The sequence below is a fragment of the Cavia porcellus genome, unplaced genomic scaffold, assembly GCF_034190915.1.
Source record: "Cavia porcellus strain 051 isolate PalLab524CR breed Dunkin Hartley unplaced genomic scaffold, mCavPor4.1 scaffold_27, whole genome shotgun sequence".
NCBI classification, from domain to species: Eukaryota; Metazoa; Chordata; class Mammalia; order Rodentia; family Caviidae; genus Cavia; species Cavia porcellus.
The window spans coordinates 26742189-26760699 of NW_026947510.1; the positions used below are offsets into that span (position 1 = coordinate 26742189).

General features: G+C 34.2%; 1 protein-coding gene across 27 annotated transcripts in view; it reads right to left on the reverse strand.

The window, feature by feature from the left end:
• Positions 1 to 18511, reverse strand: part of LOC100723598 (tyrosine-protein kinase Fer) — a 449398-nt gene that overhangs the window by 368817 nt on the left and 62070 nt on the right. For 22 of the 27 annotated variants that reach the window (XR_010043814.1, XR_010043815.1, XR_010043819.1 and 19 more), the window contains 2 exons: positions 11237 to 11420; positions 57 to 176 (listed from right to left, as the gene is read on the reverse strand). Coding sequence is in view for 17 of the 27 variants with exons in the window: in XM_063238109.1 (XP_063094179.1) it covers positions 57 to 176; positions 11237 to 11420 (304 nt within the window). In the remaining 10 variants the exon portion in view is untranslated. The other 5 variants (XM_063238122.1, XR_010043823.1, XM_063238114.1 and 2 more) reach the window with 5 other exon arrangements.

An 18511-nucleotide genomic window follows, 5' to 3' on the forward strand; every position in this document is an offset into this window, starting at 1 on the left:
ATACAACTATAAAACAATAATTCATATTTTAAACTATAAATTTTCTCAATACTTACATTATTTGTAAACTTTCTGCTGTTAAATTATTCCACATGATCTCATTTGCCTGAAGGTTTTCATTTTCTTCTAATAAGGAAGTATCAAATACAATTTCTTGTTCTTTAGCAGCTGTTGTTCTAGTGAAGTACGTCAAATAATTCTGGTCAATATTAGTAAGTTATCATAACATATACACATATTAGTACACACTGAATACAGAGTATTTATTCTTATTCAAAATTATATAACAAAGTAGATACAAATAGTATGAAGTAAATTCTAGTCACTGAAGATCTAATTATGCAACTTCTATCTTAAGTCTCCTCATTTATAAAATATAGATATTAACTTGTCTCAATTCTACTAAGTATAAAAGAAGAGATAGGGAAGTAACTTGTAACTCAGTAATATGGTAAGTAAAAAATTTTAAGAATAATTATATAAATTAACAGGATTTTTGAAAAGTTAAAGGAGACAATTTAATCTACAATAAACTATTTTTTAAATATTTCTTATTTTAATTTTGATAATTTTTAAAATACAATATTTTCATAATTATTTAAAGAGAAATGAAAATATCATACTGATGAACGTCTATGAAATTATTGTACTCTGTGCTAGGATCTATCTGTTCGACTCACATTTGAATTTCTTTTTTTTTTTTTTGGCTTTTTTCATTTTTATCGGTACCAGGGATCGAACTCACGACTGCCTGCTTTCAAGGCAGGCACTTATGCCGCTGAGCTAAATCCCCAGCCCCTGACATTTGAATTTCTTGATGAACATTTACTATTTCCTCTGTAACAAGACTGGTTATCTGGCTGTATTCATCAAAGATACCTTTTCTGAAAACAAAAATAAAATTTTATAACATTTTAAAGTTTTATCAAGGGAAACAGAGGCCCAAAAAGGACTCAGAACAACAGACATAAGAAACAATATCAGTATTTACAGACAGTCATTTCATGTACCATCTTATTTCATCTACCTGGAGAAAAAGAGATTATATAAATGTACAGATTAGCACTTTATATTTGATAACTACAATAACTATAAATAACCTAGAAAAATACACTACCTTTTCAAGCTCATATATGACATGCACGATATATAAAGACAGTAATTTTTTCTAAATATTCTCATAGAAATTTTGGATTCTGTAACATGGAACCCTGGTTATTTCCTGCAATTTTAGTGTTCCCTTCCATTACCTGGCACTCCTCACACAACCTGCCTCATGGTTCTTCTCTTGTTCTTGGTCCTTTATTCCTTTTTCTATATCCTGTTTAATTCTACTAGTTGTTCCTTCAATGAAATCTACATCTCTTTTTCTGACCTCCAGTCAATAGCAAAACATCACCAACATCATTTGCATAGTCCAGTAAATGTGAAAAAAAAGTCTACCACAAACATCAATCCTCTCCTCAAAAATCTACACTGCAACACTAATAAAACTAAAGCTTATAAGTGCTATGCTGTAAAAATATGCCATTGGTTATCAATAACTTCAACATTAAGTGTGGATAGTAAGTTTATCCTGCATATGGCCAAACATATAAAAAGAATGTCTTTTCTTTCTAAAAACCATTATTCATGAATGAAAATCATTTTTCCTAAAGTTCCCTTATTATAAAGTGTTCTCTCAAGTACTACTTTATTGTAAAAAGGAAAATAATGTTTGGATTAAAGAAAATAGGATTTAAACTGGTTAAGGCAATGCTACATTCAAATGATTACTGAAATCAACTGACAGACATAATTTAAAGAAAAGAAAAAGGAAGAAAAATGTAAATAAAGATGTAGCAATATTCCTGGTGGTAAGGTGTTAAGACATGGAAACCATAAAATGGTTATGACATGGAAATTATTAATATTTGCCCTTAAGAAAATGCAGGGCAGGCTACCTATCACATGGGATGTAATTTCAGTGATAATATAATGCTTGGGTTATTAAAATGCTAGACTTAAAATAACAGATTACAAAATGAAGATAATATGCTGTGAGAAACTATTTTGTCTCAAAAATGTTCTGGTTATTGAAAATTCATGTCGAGGTCTGCAGAGGAGGAGCTGGGCAGATCTGGGGTGCCCTCACTGGCCTCTCTGCGTGTCTGGAGGACTCTGGATATCTGCGCCCAGACTGCTGGAGTTCCCTCAGGCTTCCAGGTGCAGTGAAGGAGAGAGGTGGGTTTGAGGCTTCCACATCAGCCTCCCCATTCCCGGCTTCATTTGGAGACCTGCTGAGCTCCCCATAGGTGGGCTGGCCCACACTACCAGCCTAGCCCAGCCTGTTTAGCTGCCGCGCCTGGCCATAGGTCTGCAGAGGAGGAGCTGGGCAGATCTGGGGTGCCCTCACCGGCCTCTCTGCATGTCTGGAGGACTCTGGATATCTGCGCCCAGACTGCTGGAGTTCCCTCAGGCTTCCAGGTGCAGTGAAGGGGAGAGGTGGGTTTGAGGCTTCCACATCAGCCTCCCCATTCCGGCTTCACTTGGAGACCTGCTGAGCTCCCCATAGGTGGGCTGGCCCACACTACCAGCCTAGCCCAGCCTGTTTAGCTGCCGCGCCTGGCCATTGGTCTGCAGAGGAGGAGCTGGGCAGATTTGGGGTGCCTGCATCGGCCTCTCCATGTGTCTGGAGGACTGTGGATATCTCTGCAACCAGGGAGGGTCCACAGGTTCCTGAAGCACTGCGGCCTGTGGTGAGTACCCTAACCCGGCTGCGATTGAAGAACTGTGAAGCTTCCAAGGGGCAGGTGGGCGCACAGTGTCCCTGAGGCCCAGCTTATCTGGAACTGCGGAGTTCTGAGCAGGCAGAGGAGGACCACTAGTTCTGTAGGCCTAAAGGCTTGGGGTAGCGCGGCGCCAGAGTCTCAGTAGCTCCAAACATAGAAGGGGATTTTCAACAGATCCTGAGGAAGCTTTCAAATAACACTTGAAACACAGAAATATAGGAAAATGACAAAACGAAAGACCAAATTACAACCTCAAACCTCCAGCCCATCTCAAGAAACCCTAGGAGCGATGTATATAGAAGAAAATATATCCCATCCACCTCATATATCGGACACAATAGCCACTGAAATTGACAAGCAACTCCAGGAAGTTTTAAAGAAATTCAAACTCGAAATAATCTCCCAGATAAAAGAAGAAATGATAAAAGAAATGAAAGAGATTCTAAATATATCTAAAGAAAACGCAGATAAAAAATTGGAGGAACTAAACAAAAAGATAGAATCCCTAGACGAGCAATATAAGAAACAAACAGAATACATAATGCACATGCACAGAGATATACAGGAAATAAAAAACTCCACTGAAAGTTGTAAAAACCGCCTTAATGAAAAGTGAAGATAGAATTTCAGACCTTGAAGACAGGATTGCAGCTAGTGAACAGGAAAGGAAAGATCTTTTGAAAATAACAAGGAACCAGGAAACAACAATTCAACAACTGCAAGACGATGCAAAGAAGAATAACATAAGAATGATAGGGATTAATGAAAGAGAGGGAAACAACATGAAGGATGTCAGGAGGATATTTAGAGAACTAATAGCTGAAAATTTCCCAAGCATGAGATCAGAAACTGACATCAGGATCAGTGAAGCATATAGAACTCCAAACAGTCATAACCAAAATAAAACTACACCCAGACATATAATAGTCACCATCCCAGAAATCCAACACAAGAATAGATTATTAAAAGCTGTCAGAGAGAAAAGACAAATCACTTATAAAGGAAAACCTATCAGAATCACAGCAGACTTCTCAGCACAAACGATAAAGTCAAGAAGAGCATGGAGTGAAGTATTCCAGATCCTAAAGCAAAATGATATCCAACCAAGACTGATATATCCTGCAAAACTATCATTCAAAATAGATGATGCAATACGATACTTCCATGACAAAGAACAGCTGAAGAACTTCATGAACACCAAACCAACCCTGCAAAAAATATTGAAAGACAGTTTAGATACACAAAGGAAAAAAGCACTAAGCAAAGCAAACAATTAAACAGAACAGAAAGATGAAGATGCAACAGCAGAGAGATAACATTCCTACAATTAACCAGCATTTAACAGTAATAACCATTAATGTAAATGGTCTCAATGCACCAATCAAAAGAAACAGACTAGCAGAATGGATCAAGAAACAAAATCCAACCATATGCTGTTTACAGGAAACCCATCTAACCCAGAAAGATACTCACAGACTGAAAGTCAAAGGATGGAAAACAATTCTTCATGCAGCAGTAATCCAAAAAAAGGCAGGAGTAGCCATTCTGTTTGCAGACAACGTGAACTTTAAACCAACAATGACCATAAAGGACAAAGAAGGTCACTACATACTCGTAAGGGGAAAACTCCAAGAGGAAGAGATAACTATCTTAAATATATATGCACCAAACTCCAGAGCACCCAGTTATATAAAACAATTATTAACAGAAATGAAAACTCAAATTATCAGTAACACAATTGTAACAGGAGACCTTAATACACCACTGACACCAAGGGACAGATCAACCAGACAGAAAATGAGCAAAGAAATAACAGAACTGAATCACACCTGTGAACAAATGGGTTTGATAGACATATACAGAATGTTCCACCCAACAACATCAGAATACACATTCTTCTCAGCAGTACATGGATCATTTTCTAAAATAGACCATATATTAGCTCACAGAACATATTTAAACAAGTGCAAAAGAGTTGAAATCATCCCTTGCATATTATCGGATCATAGCGCTCTGAAATTAGAAATTAATGACAAAGGATACTGCAAAAATTCCGCAAACACATGGAAACTAAATAACACACTCTTGAGTAATCAGTGGGTCACAGAAGAAATTAAAGAAGAAATTAAACAATACCTAAAAGAAAATGAAAATGCAGATACAACTTACCGGAATCTGTGGGATGCAATGAAAGCCGTTCTGAGAGGAAAATTTATTGCACTGAGATCCCACATCAGGAAAACAGAACGAATACAAATAAATAACTTGATGCTACACCTCAAACAGCTAGAAAAAGAAGAGCAAGTCAAGCCCAAAGCCAAAAGAAGAGAGGAAATTATAAAAATCAGAGCAGAAATCAATGCAATAGAGACTAAGAAAACAATCCAAAGAATCAACGAATCAAAGAGTTGGTTCTTTGAAAGAATAAATAAAATCGATAAGCCCCTAGCCAACCTTATTAAAAAAAGGAAAGAAAAAGCTCAAATTCATGCAATAAGAAATGAAAAAGGAGAAATCACTACAGACCCAATAGAAATACAGAGGATCATCAACACCTATTTCGAAAACCTCTACTCTCAAAAGTTTGATAACACAGAAGAAATAGACAGATTCTTAGAAGCATATGAAGTACCAAAGCTAGATCAAGAGGATATAAAACTGTTGAATAACCCAATCTCTGCTAAGGAAATTGAGAATGTAATTGGGTCCTTGCCCACCAAGAAGAGCCCAGGCCCAGATGGATTCACTGCAGAATTCTACAAGAAATATAAAGAAGACCTAATGCCGACACTCCTCAAACTATTCAATGAAATTGAAAGGGAAGCAATCCTTCCTAAGTCATTCCTGGAAGCAAATATTACTCTAGTACCAAAACCTGAGAAAGACCCAACTATAAAAGAGAACTATAGACCGATCTCCCTAATGAACACAGATGCAAAAATCCTCAATAAAATATTGGCAAATAGGATCCAGCAAATCATCAAGAAGATTATACACCATGACCAAGTGGGATTCATCCCAGGAATGCAAGGATGGTTCAACATACGCAAATCAATAAATGTAATCCACCATATCAATAAAGCCAAAAATAATAATCACATGATCATCTCTATAGATGCAGAAAAAGCCTTCGATAAGGTCCAACACTTATTCATGATAAGAACTTTACAGAAAATTGGAATAAATGGTCTTTACCTCAATATAATAAAGGCCATTTATGACAAATCAACAGCCAGCATCATACTAAATGGCCAAAAATTGAAAGCCTTTACTTTAAAATCGGGTACAAGACAAGGATGTCCTTTATCACCACTCCTATTTAATATAGTACTGGAAGTACTAGCCAGAGCAATTAGGCAAGAAAGAGAAATAAAAGGGGTAAAGATAGGAAAAGAAGAAGTTAAATTATCATTGTTTGCAGATGACATGATACTCTACATAGAAGACCCCCTAAACTCCATTGAAATACTCTTAGATACAATAAATAAATTCAGTAATGTGGCTGGATACAAAATCAATACTCAGAAATCAATAGCATTCCTATACACGAACAACAAAATTACAGAGAGGGAAATAAGAGAAACTGGACTATTCACATTAGCAAGCAAAAAAATGAAATATTTAGGAATTACTCTTACGAAAGAAGTGAAAGACTTATACAGTGAAAATTATAATACACTGAAAAAGGAAATTGAAGATGATCTCAGAAAATGGAAAGACATCCCTTGCTCATGGATAGGAAGAACAAACATTGTGAAAATGGCCATTCTCCCAAAACTGTTATACAGATTCAATGCAATCCCAATAGAAATACCATCAACATACCTTATAGATCTAGAGAAATCACTCCTAAATTTCATCTGGAACCAGAAGAGACCTAGAATCGCAAAGGCAATTCTAAGCAGCAAAGACAAAGCAGGAGGCATCACAATCCCTGACTTGAAGTTATACTACAAAGTAACAGTAGTAAAATCAACATGGTATTGGAATCAAAACAGAGCCGAAGATCAGTGGAATAGATTAGAAGATACAACCACAACTACGAACACACTCAACCACCTTATTTTTGATAAAGAAGCCAAGCAGGTTCACTGGAAGAACGACAGTCTCTTTAATAAATGGTGCTGGAAAAACTGGCTCTCCATTTGCCGAAAACTAAAGCTAGACCCATGTCTATCACCATGTACTAAATTAAAATGTAAATGGGTCAAAGATCTGAATATTAAAACAGAAACACTAAATCTATTGGAAGACAAAATAGGTAGAAACCTTGGAGACATAGGAGTAGGTAAAGAATTCATGAACAGGACTCAAACCGCACGGGAAATACTTCCCAGAATCAATAACTGGGACCACTTCTTATTAAAAAGTTTCTGCATGTCAAAAGAAATCTCCAGCATAGTGAAAAGAAAACCCACAAACTGGGAAAAGATTTTAGTGAACTCTCTCTCAGACAAGGGCCTCTTGTCTAAAACATATAAAGAATTAAAGAAACTCAGACCTCCGAAATTCAAAGATCCAATCCAAAAATGGGCATCTGAGATGAATATGCAATTCTCAGATGAAGAAATGCAAATGGCAAATAAATACATGAAAAAATGCTCATCATCATTGGTCATTAGAGAAATGCAAATTAAAACCACACTGAGATACCATCTCACTCCTGAAAGAATGGCCAGGATCAAGAAAACCGACAACAAATGCTGGAGAGGCTGTGGGGAAAAAGGAACTCTCCTGCACTGCTGGTGGGAGTGTAGACTGGTACAGCCTTTGTGGAGATCTGTCTGGAGATTTCTCAAAAAGTTGGGACTGGAAATCCCATTTATTCCAGCTATTCCACTTCTAGGCATATTCCCAGAAGAACTGAAAGCATCATACCACAGTGATATATGTGCACCTATGTTTATAGCAGCACAATTTGTAATCGCCAGATCTTGGAAACAACCCAAGTGCCCATCAACTGAGGAATGGATAAAAAAGTTGTGGTATTTCTATACAATGGAGTATTATTCAGCTATAAAGAAGGATCACATTGAGATATTTATCAATAAATGGGCGCAGCTTGAGACCATACTCATTAGTGAAATAAATCAATCTCGCATGTGTGAATACCGAATAGTTTCCCTAATGTAAATAATGATTCAAATATATAAAAATATGTGGTAATCATGATTCCCCATTAGGTGGCCTTGAAGCCTTATAAAGTTTTCACTCATTAATTAGAAAGGCTTTATTCTGGGCTTCTTGCTATGAAAATATTTGAAGCTAGAGTATATGAAGTTTTATCCAAATATTTCAAGGAAAAAGACACTATGGTAACTACTATTAAGTCAGGTTATAAGGTGGTGAAGTACTAGGTTGTTGAAACAGTCATGCTGTGACCTCTATTGTTATATTGTTATGTCCTGTTTTATCTCAATCTCCCCCTTATTGTTTCAAAAAAAATTATTTAGTCATTTCTTATGTTTGTCTTAATTAAAGAAAAAATTCAAAAAAATTAGGATATATAAATAGTAACTCTTTTCGATTTCCTATTAACTTGTTTTGAAGTCCTGTAGTACTCCCACGATCTTGTTTTGACTGATTAGACTCTGTTCCATTCTATATGATAGTATCAAGTTTGAAGACATAGGCAACTACTTTGAAGACAATAAGATTCACTAAGATACCCATTCTGGTTTGACTATTGTCTTCTTTGGAAGTCCTGTAATGTTTACAATGCCTAAGTTTTATTGGTCTTGTTCTCTACTGTTTTGTCCAACTTTATAATATCTAATAAGATAGACAATTCTTTTTAAGGAAACAAGGGACAACGTTGATAACCATTGTTGATAAACTTGTACTCTGTTCTACACCATGTGCTATGTCTATCCTTGGTATTGACTGACAGCTTTGTTTTGCCATATTTGACTGTATTCTTCCCCCCCCCCCCAAAGAAAGTAATAAGCACTAAGGAGTAATAAAATCCAAGATGTGTAAATTTTGTTGTAAAAAAGAGAGGGGAAAAAAAAAAAGAAAAAGAGCTCTAACGGATATAACAGCAAGTGTGTTTGGGGGTGTTAAATAGCTGACTTTATCAATGTTTTTGGAACACTGAACACAGCTGTTTGCAGTCTCCCTGTTTGAATGTCCACCTTGTGTTCTTTGATACTGTGATTTGAGGAACTATTTTCAAGAAGATAGTGTGTAATCTACTAGCAGGTGATTTCTTACTGTTATGTTTTTTTGTTTTGTTTTGTTTTGTTTTGTTTTGTTTTGTTTTGTTTTGTTTTTTGTAGTTCTGTATTGCGTGTACCCTTACGCCGCTTTGGTTTGTTTTGTGTTTTTCTCTTTTTCCTCTTAAATAAAAAAGAAAATACATGTCAACAGTTTAAAAAATATTGATTACAATGTGAGAGTAGGAAAGTTTCTAAATTTTGCAATATAATTTAAAGTAAACTTATAAATTAAATATTTTAAATAGACAATTAACTATTTTATTAATAATTTTTTATATTCAAGCTGACTAAAAACTTTATCTTATCTACTTACTGTGACTATAGGTATAATCTAAAATTTAGTCTTACCTCTAACAAAGTATGTATCTAGTTATCTTCATAATTTTACAGAAAGAGAAGCAAAAGTAAGTCAGGCAGAGTCTGAAAGGCAGCAAAGACAAATTTGATCTCCTAATTTCAGAGGTTCCAGAAGTCATTACTACTCAAAAAATATTCAGAACCTAAATCTCTTATGTAAAATAATTCTATATCAGTGGAATAATGTAACTACGATAGGTTGTTATACTAAATCTGTTAAAGCACTAGGGAGTCCTTCAAAGGAAACAATGAAGTCATTTACTGAGGTTAATTAATATCAAGGTAATTATTGATTAGGTATTAGGAAATTTTAAAACATTCCCCTTTCTACATAATTATTAAAACAGAAAATGTGTTGACTTCGCAACTTGGAAAAATTATCTCCAGCTTAAAAGCACCGGTGTTGCTGGGCTAGTAGTGACCAACTCCAAATTCTCTGTCTCAGTCTTCACATAGCATTCTATCTTTCCTCTCTCCTTCCCTCTTATAAAAATTCCAGTTATTGGATTTAGGGAATACTTTAAATCCAGGACTATTTCATCTTGAAATCTTTAATTAATTACCAGGTCTGCAAAGATTCTATGTCCAAATATGGTCACAATTGAGATTCTAGCCACACAGGACTTTTAAGAGCACAATGGGCTGGTCAACGCACCATATCCTACTCATAGAAAGAAAGCTGGATCAATCAGAAGACCTGGCTGCAAAGCTGAAATCTCCTACCTCTTAGCTTTGTGATCTTGGCCAGTACAGATCTGTCTGTCACAGATATAGCCTGAATAAAACCTGCTCTTCCTAATTCTTCAGGACACTGTACAGAACAAGGGAGCAAATAAGTAAACACACATGAAAGTGCTTTACAAACCACAATATATTGTACAATACTTTGTTGTAGAAATTACCATTTTACCTTTTATAGTTACTCTGGCACCTATCAAGTTGTATGATACTCAGACTTCCTTTTACATTAGGACCTAAACAATGTTCACAATCATCTTTCATATTAATTTACTGCTATATTCCAAAGTGCACAAATAGTAAGTGTTCATAGGTTAATTTATGGAATTATAGGTAAATTCACTAGAACACAAGAACTTGTACTTAACTGGCCCAAGTTCTTTGTGTCATAATTCACCACAATTTGTGAACTTTACCTCTGAGAGATAAGTAAACATCGATTTCTTCTCTGACTTTCCTTCATTACTACCTCATTTCCATTTCAATCTTTCCCAACCCTACTAATGCAAAGCAACTCTGCTACTGAAGAATTCTACGCACATTCTGTGTGAAAGAAAATTGAATATAATATTTGGGAAGAGCTTAATCAGCTAATAAAAAATATGAAGTCCATTCTAAAAGGTTCTTATCTTTACCCTGTTGTTTTACATCAGTACATACAAGTAATTTACTGATAAAAGCACACTGTTACCTCCTTGGAAGCAAGAACTATAATGTGCACATTTCCACCTCAAATAACATTTATTGATTTTAATTTCATACAGGAATAAAAAGAGCAAGCTGGTAAATGAGCCTTTAAAAAATTCTTAAAACTTCTCAGTTCAAGATTTAGAAGTCCAGCCGTCTGAAAGTAGTTATTCACTTCTTAATACTTGTCAACTAATTCATTATTTTTCACTTAAAATTGTAGCTAAAAAGAATAAAGTAGAAATACATGCTAAAAGGACCATTCTTGGACCTTGCTAAAAAGTGAACGAGATGAGTACATCAGAAGGAGCACCAGAAGTGAAAGTCAAGAACGAAGAAAAAATGGTTCTGGAAACCCACCAGAGCAGATAATAATGTAGTTCAGGAAGCAAAGCTTAACTATAGGAAAAATATTTTGAAATTATTTTTGGAGAAATTTTATGATAAATAGAAACTATATCTTACAGTGCTTTTATCATTTCTTCTTGCATTTTCTGTAAAGAATCCAGAAGCAGAGGAAGCGTGGTATCATAATACTGATTTTGATGAAGCTGAGTCCCTTTCAATGCCAGCACATACTGATTATGCAACACATGAAGTTTCATTGTGGCTTTGTCATAACGTTCCTTGGCCTTTTCTGTTTCCTTCCCTGAAGAAAACACAGAAGCAAAAAGATAAGGAAGTTTTATCTTCACTATATACAGTATGGATTAGCATTAGTTTATATTATTTCATAATTTGTAAAAATCATAATTTTATTGAATATATACTATATGTGGAGTTTTATGAAAAACTATTTAACAGTTCAACAGATACTACCACAAAAAGGCGCATGATATATAGTAAAATATGTAGTGACTCAAAATAAATATACTACTCAAAAACTGTGGTTATACAAAACATTCAAGGAGCTCATATCAAATCGGAACAGCAATACACATGAAACTCTATAAACAAGAAAGCTTGAAAATAATGTTAAATTTTAGCCAGGGATGTAGCTCAGTGGCACAAGTACCTGTCTGGCAAGCACACGTCAGTACAAAAAAAAATGGTTAAATTCTGAGGTCTAAGACATTGGTAAGATAAATACAATCAAAAGAAGCTTTGTAGGGAAAGCGGACTTTTAAGGATGTGGTACATATAAAAATGTGTAAGTTAGACAATAATTCCTCCTATTCAATGATTATGAACTGAAGATTATTCAGAATTCTACTAAACATTCAGAATTTAGAATATGAAAACAGAGTCCTTGATGTACAGCCTGGTAAATGGAATACTGAATGACTCTATGTAAAGAAAAAGCAATGTGACATAGGTAAGACGAGAAAGCAGCTTGGGGGTGGAGGGATGAAGCAATACAGCATCTGTATAGACAGGACAATGCTAGGCATTGAATGACCTGAAATCTAAGCAGAGGAATTCAGACTTATGTGCAAGTAATACAAGAGATGTTCACAATGTAATTAATCAAAAGTTTGGTGGTTCTTTTTTATATTTATAAAATATTGACAGATTACCAAAACAAGAGAATGAATATATAAATAAAGTAAAATTTTAAACAAATATTTTTGGCATTAATAGAGTAAACTATTTTTATCAACTGAGATTTAGAAACTTTTAAAAGGATTTATTTTTTTTTCCAAGGAAATCCTACTAATTAATGCTATCCCTGAAACAAACTTTAAATTGAGAATTTTTGACGCCAGATAATTTCCTCTGTTTAGGCTCAATAACCACTTGTAAATGAACAACAAAATGAAAAACACAAATCCTTTGCATTTCTCTTTTCCTTTGTAATTCTGAATCATTGGGACTACACACATAAAAGGAAAGAAACCTTCCAACAGACTGAAATGTTACTACTAACACAAATTCTAGTGTTTCCAAGTACTGTTAGAACCATTGACCTTTCCTCAGGGAAATACACAATTATTTTACAGAATATAACTCTTTAGCTATAGTCCATCATTACCTGGCTTCTGCACACAGGGATATTAATAACTCTCCAAGTTATTTCACAAAATGTTGACCCAGAAGATCTATTTTACTTTATAACATCAAGAACTTCTCAATGACAAAAAAGTATTTTTTTTCATAAGAGTACTTTATTCTCTTTCATTGTTGGTTAACAGATTCTAATACTACATTGGCAAAAAGGAATCAAATATTGTAATTCAGTTCTGATATGAAGGAAATCAGAGGAAAAAAAAACTTAAAATACCAAAGAATTAGTTCTTTACCCTTTTTTGACTACAACCCACAGCATGGTATATCTTATTCCATGTACCAGTACCACAGTTACCTAAATAATTAGATTAAATAGGTAAAACTCTTTAAGATGTAGGTGTAGGCAAAGACTTTCTCAAATGAACTGGAATGACACAAGAAACAGTACCATAAATCAACAAATGGGATATATCAAATTAAACAGTTTCTGTAGAGCAAAAAGAGTCAACCAATAGAGTGAAGAGGCAACCTACGGAATAGGGAAAAAAATTTGCCAGCTATTCCTCAGCAAACTAGTATCTAGAATATATAAAGAATTCAAAACAATTCGACTTCCCCAATTAAAAAAAAACAATTGAAAATAGGCAGCAAAAATGAATAATACCTCCCAGAAGAAGTACAAATGATCAATAAACACATGAAGAAACATTAGAGAAATGCACATTAAAACAACACTGAGATTCCATTTTATTCCAGAAAGAATGGCTATCACTAAGAAATCAAACAGTAACAAATGCTAGTGAGGCTGCTGGGGAAAAAAAATCCCTTCCACATTGCTAGTGAGAATGTAAACTAGTATAATTACTATGGAGATCAATACAGGGATTCTTCTTCAAATACTACAACTAGAAATTCCATTTGACCCAGTTACTTTCCTACTACGTATCTTCCCCAAGGAATTAAAGACATTATATTACACTCATACATGTATTTCCATGGTTACAGCAGCACAATTCACAAGAGCTAAGTCTCCAAGGTAGCCTACATGTCCATCAACAAATGAATGGATAAAGAAACTATGGTATTTATACAATGGAGCACTACTCTTCCACATCTATATAGAAGGATAAATAAGTCATTTGTAGTAAAAAGGAATGCACTTTGCAACTAAAATGTTACATAAAGTAAATCAGACACATAAGTTTAAACATTACCTGGCTGTTCTTATATAAGAAACTCAAAATATAAATAAAAAGCAGAATAAAAAACAGATAATAAGGAAGGAGACAAAGATTTTTTTTCATAGGATCAAGACATGGACGGAATAGGGAGGAAAAGGAGATGAAAAAGAATGGAGATGAGTTATGTACGTATACCAACTCCTCACAAAAAATGTAATCATTATGTAATGCAAATATGTACAAATAAAAATAAAAACTGGGGAAAAAATTTAGGGCTTTGATTAGGTGTCAAATAATTGTCAAAAAAGTGAGGTATGCTTTGTAATTTTGTTGTTATTGTTTGTTTGTTTTTTTAAGACAAGGTCTTGTTATGTAGCATAGGCTGGCCTTCATTCAACTTATGACAAGTCTCCTGCCTCAGCCTCTTGAGTGCTGGGATTACAGGCATGTGCCACTATATCTGGTTTGCTCTGCGGTCTTTTAAAAATTCTATTCTATTTGAATTTTTAATATTTAAAAATGTTTATTTGAATCAAATAAGCTTTTTTCATCAGTTAATATAAATCCCTCAAGGAGTGCAAATTCATTCTATATGTATATGCAATAATTTTAAAAGTGTAGCAACTAATAAATGACTTTAATATATTGTTACTTCACAGAATACATAACATTTTTATATGTGAATATTGATGCTTAACACCCTTCTTTCAGAAATACATTTGATTAAAAGTCCTCAAGAATCATTGCAAGCGACATGTCTGCAGCTAGTCCTGAAGGTTTCTTCTACAAATAACTGCCTCCTGTTTCTCCTCACCCACACAAGTCAGGATGAAACTCCTGCACGTTCAGCTAGCACTCAAGATCCAAGATGCATACCTGCCCATACAGAAACTCATCTTCTGGGTAACATGCTAGGTGACATTATGGCTAAATGAATTGACAGTTTACCAGCTCCAACCGAAACTGCTGAAGCAGCACAACCACTATCCTTATGAGGTTCATTTTAATGATTTTTTTTAACTTTTGTCTGTGTTTTAATTCACTATTTTAAAAACTAATTTGTTTCTGTTACTTTAAACAGAACAAATTACTTTTGACAACAATTCAAAAGATCATGTACAACTATCCAGATAAATCAATTACAAGTAATAAGCTATAGTCTACATGTTCATAATAAGAAAATAAGCAGGTACCAGGCAAAAGTATTTGAGTACTGCACTCTAATCCATTAACTTTTATTGGAAGCTAAAAAAATACAACTAATGAATTCAATTTCTTCCATATTTAATGTTATGCTTTTAAAAACTCACTCTTGTATGAATTCTACTACTAATTAACTCTTAAAATTTTTAGCTTAACTTTAGGCGTCATGATCTTGACACAAATATTTTCATAGTCATTTTAACCACTTAAATCACCCATCTGTCTTCCTATTTGCACAGATTTTTAAACTGCATACTACCCATCTGTCTTTCTATCTGGTGCACAATGAATGCACTAAATGCATAACACCCAAGTCACTAAGATTTTATGCTACAAACAACATTAGGAAAGTTAAGAATTTCACAGATGCTTTTTCTCTTTATATGTACACTGAATGACCAAACCTGACAAAGACTATCATAGCCAAAATCTAATTATCAACCATTTATCAGTAGTTAATAATACTTAAGAAAACATTAAATGCCTCTGAAAATACCCAATGCAGAATCCATTATACTAAAATAATAACTACAACAATAGCATTAATAAATTCTTCAAAAACACTCTGCACTTTAAAATTGAATTTAAGCTTATGCTTTAGTATGTTTCTTCGGAAGAAGGGTGCTCTACAGCGTATACATTTTTTAAAAGGATTGCACCCAAGGCCTCCACACTGAGCTACATTTCCAGTCCTTTTATTTTTCATTTTGAGATAAGAGTCTCACTAAATTATTCAGGATGGGTTTAAACTTGCAGTCCTCTTGCCTCAGTCCCTTGAGTGCTCAGATTATATGTGTGGGCCACCGCACTCAAGTGCTCCCACATGCGCTGCATTCGTTTGTAAGGTGTCCTGTGGCATGCACACTGCCTGTCAATTTATCTACCTGTCTATCCCTCTCTTCCTTCCTTGTAAGTATGATTCTCAAGATTTGGAAAGGAATTTAACTGTACTTGTCCCTGAATTGTTTAAAGTAAACATTGAAAGTCAGGTAAAGACTAAATAACACCCAAAAATGTTAATATTATATGAAGACCAAAGTTACAATAAATTTTTTAATTCTATTCAGTTGCTAAAATTATTTCCAGAAACTGATATAATTCTTGCCATATAGCTTGTTGACTCAGAGCACTAGACTCTAGAACACTAGAATACTTTCTTAACTTTTAAATATCCACATGAGAAATTAAAGGTTATGTAAAATACCTATGCTGAATAAATCATTATCAACAAGGCATTGTCATTCTGCTGTAATATCCTTTTTCTTAGACGATAAGAGGCACAGACACAGGGCATGGTGTTGTTCTGTGTCAATTAACAGTAAGAAAGACATCCAATTTTTCCTTTCCACATAATGAAATTCATAAAACGACTGAATTATAATTCTTTTGCCACCACTTGTTGACAAATCTGTCTAATGTTTTATAATAACAGAGTGTGTATACAACATGTTATCCCATAAACAACATTATGAAGCTCACAAAACTCAATTATGTAAGTTTGACATTTACAAGAGACAAGCTAGACTACTCATTAAGTTAGTTTAGAAAGTCAAGTGTTTTTATTACAAACTTCTGAAGTTTGTAATAAACTTCATTTGTTGAATATCATGTAGAAAACCTCCTGATAATAAACAAGATTCCTCACTCTAAAATTATTACTTTCTAAATTTTTTCCAACTAAAATCTGCTTTGATTTGAATAACTAAACACTTTACCAACTTACATTTTCCTTTTTTTCTAAAAATTACTCAAGTTCACAATTTTTATTTATCACTTTATAATTGGTATCCTAGGTACACTGAGCAAGAAGAAAATGAGGACTTGTACAAATATGTTTATTCACGTTAAAGTTAAATTCAAGTGTGAAATGTGGAAACAACGAATGACCTAGACAATAATAATAGTAAGAAGTCCACTTTAGTCTCAGTTCCTTCTTTCATTAGCTGTGCAACCCCTATACAAGTTATTTAATCTAAACTGTAGCACCTAATTTTAAAATGTAGGAGTTAAATTCTCTGTCTTTCCTAATTCTTAAGTTGAGATGGAGATCTAACATCAGAAAATTATCAAAATTCAGTGTATAGCAAAGACTAAATAAAGACTAAAATGTGGAGAACTAAAACATTTCATGATTATATGTTGTTATTAAAGTCTCCAAAAGTACAACTGATACATCCATATTCTGCTCTTTTTAGTAAATTTCCTTCTATAAGAATTGATTTATCAATCAAGAGATATTTATCGAACACTTATTACATATTGTAAACTATTCAGGAGACTAAAATCATATTTCATTTCAAAATCCAGTATACTTTAAAGAACAAACTCTCCAATTCTGGGTAATAGCATTTCTTTGCATATAGTGGTTTCTTCATTCAGCTGGCCCACAGTTTTCAATAACCTGAAAATTAAATGGCATGCCATTTCCAAATCTATATTCCATAAAGTACAAAAGCTCTGAATGGTGGATTCTAGCACCTGGGAGACTGGCAGCAGCATAATTCAAAAGATCCTGCATTATCATCCAAATCATAACAACAAGAAAGATAAAACATACAGCATAATAATAGTCAAAGGCCAGGAAAGTCCAGATTTCAAGTTGGTTCTCTGTAGAAAAATAATGCCAAATCTCTGCAGATGACCTCCTATTACTACAGACCCTCATGAAGACGAGGGGCCTGCTGGGGAGGAAAAGAAGAAATAAAAATGCAATAAGGAGGGAGAAAAAAACAGATCTAGAACCACCATTAGGAAAAGAACGTTGATCTATCTGTGAAAATACTTAACAAGTGAACTAGATAAAAGCACTAACAGCAGAAGGGGACTGGGAAGCACACGTGAAAAATGAAGGAAGCCACCCTAGGAAGCAGACTCTTCAGATGGCGCAACGACTAAAACGAAATGTGTACACAGTGAGGAGGGCGAAAAGGAAGAAACTTTGGAAATTATGAAGGGAAAAAAATCAAATGAACAGATATACAAATCTTTGTCAAGAACAATGAGATTGTACCCTATTTGCTTGCTAACAAGGTATCCTGCCATAGTTTCATGGATGCTTGCACAAGATACAAGATTCAAAGAACAATTTATTACAAATACAGTAGTACCTAGACTATCATCATTCTGAAGTAAAGCCAAATGACAAATACCAAACCAGTCAAAAATATCTGTACCATCCACAAAAGAGAATGGACTATTAGTGGTAGAGTTTTAGAGTTACAATTTTACTTTAAAATTATAAAGAAGTTTTAAAATTTTAGGGAGAAACCTTGATAGGGAAAAAGGAGCTGGGCACGGTGGTGCACGCCTAAAATCCCAGGACTCAGGAGGCTGACAGTCTGCTACGTTAAAAATTAGTATTTCTAAGGAGTTTGACTAAAAAATATAAAAGAAAATCAAAAAGAATACA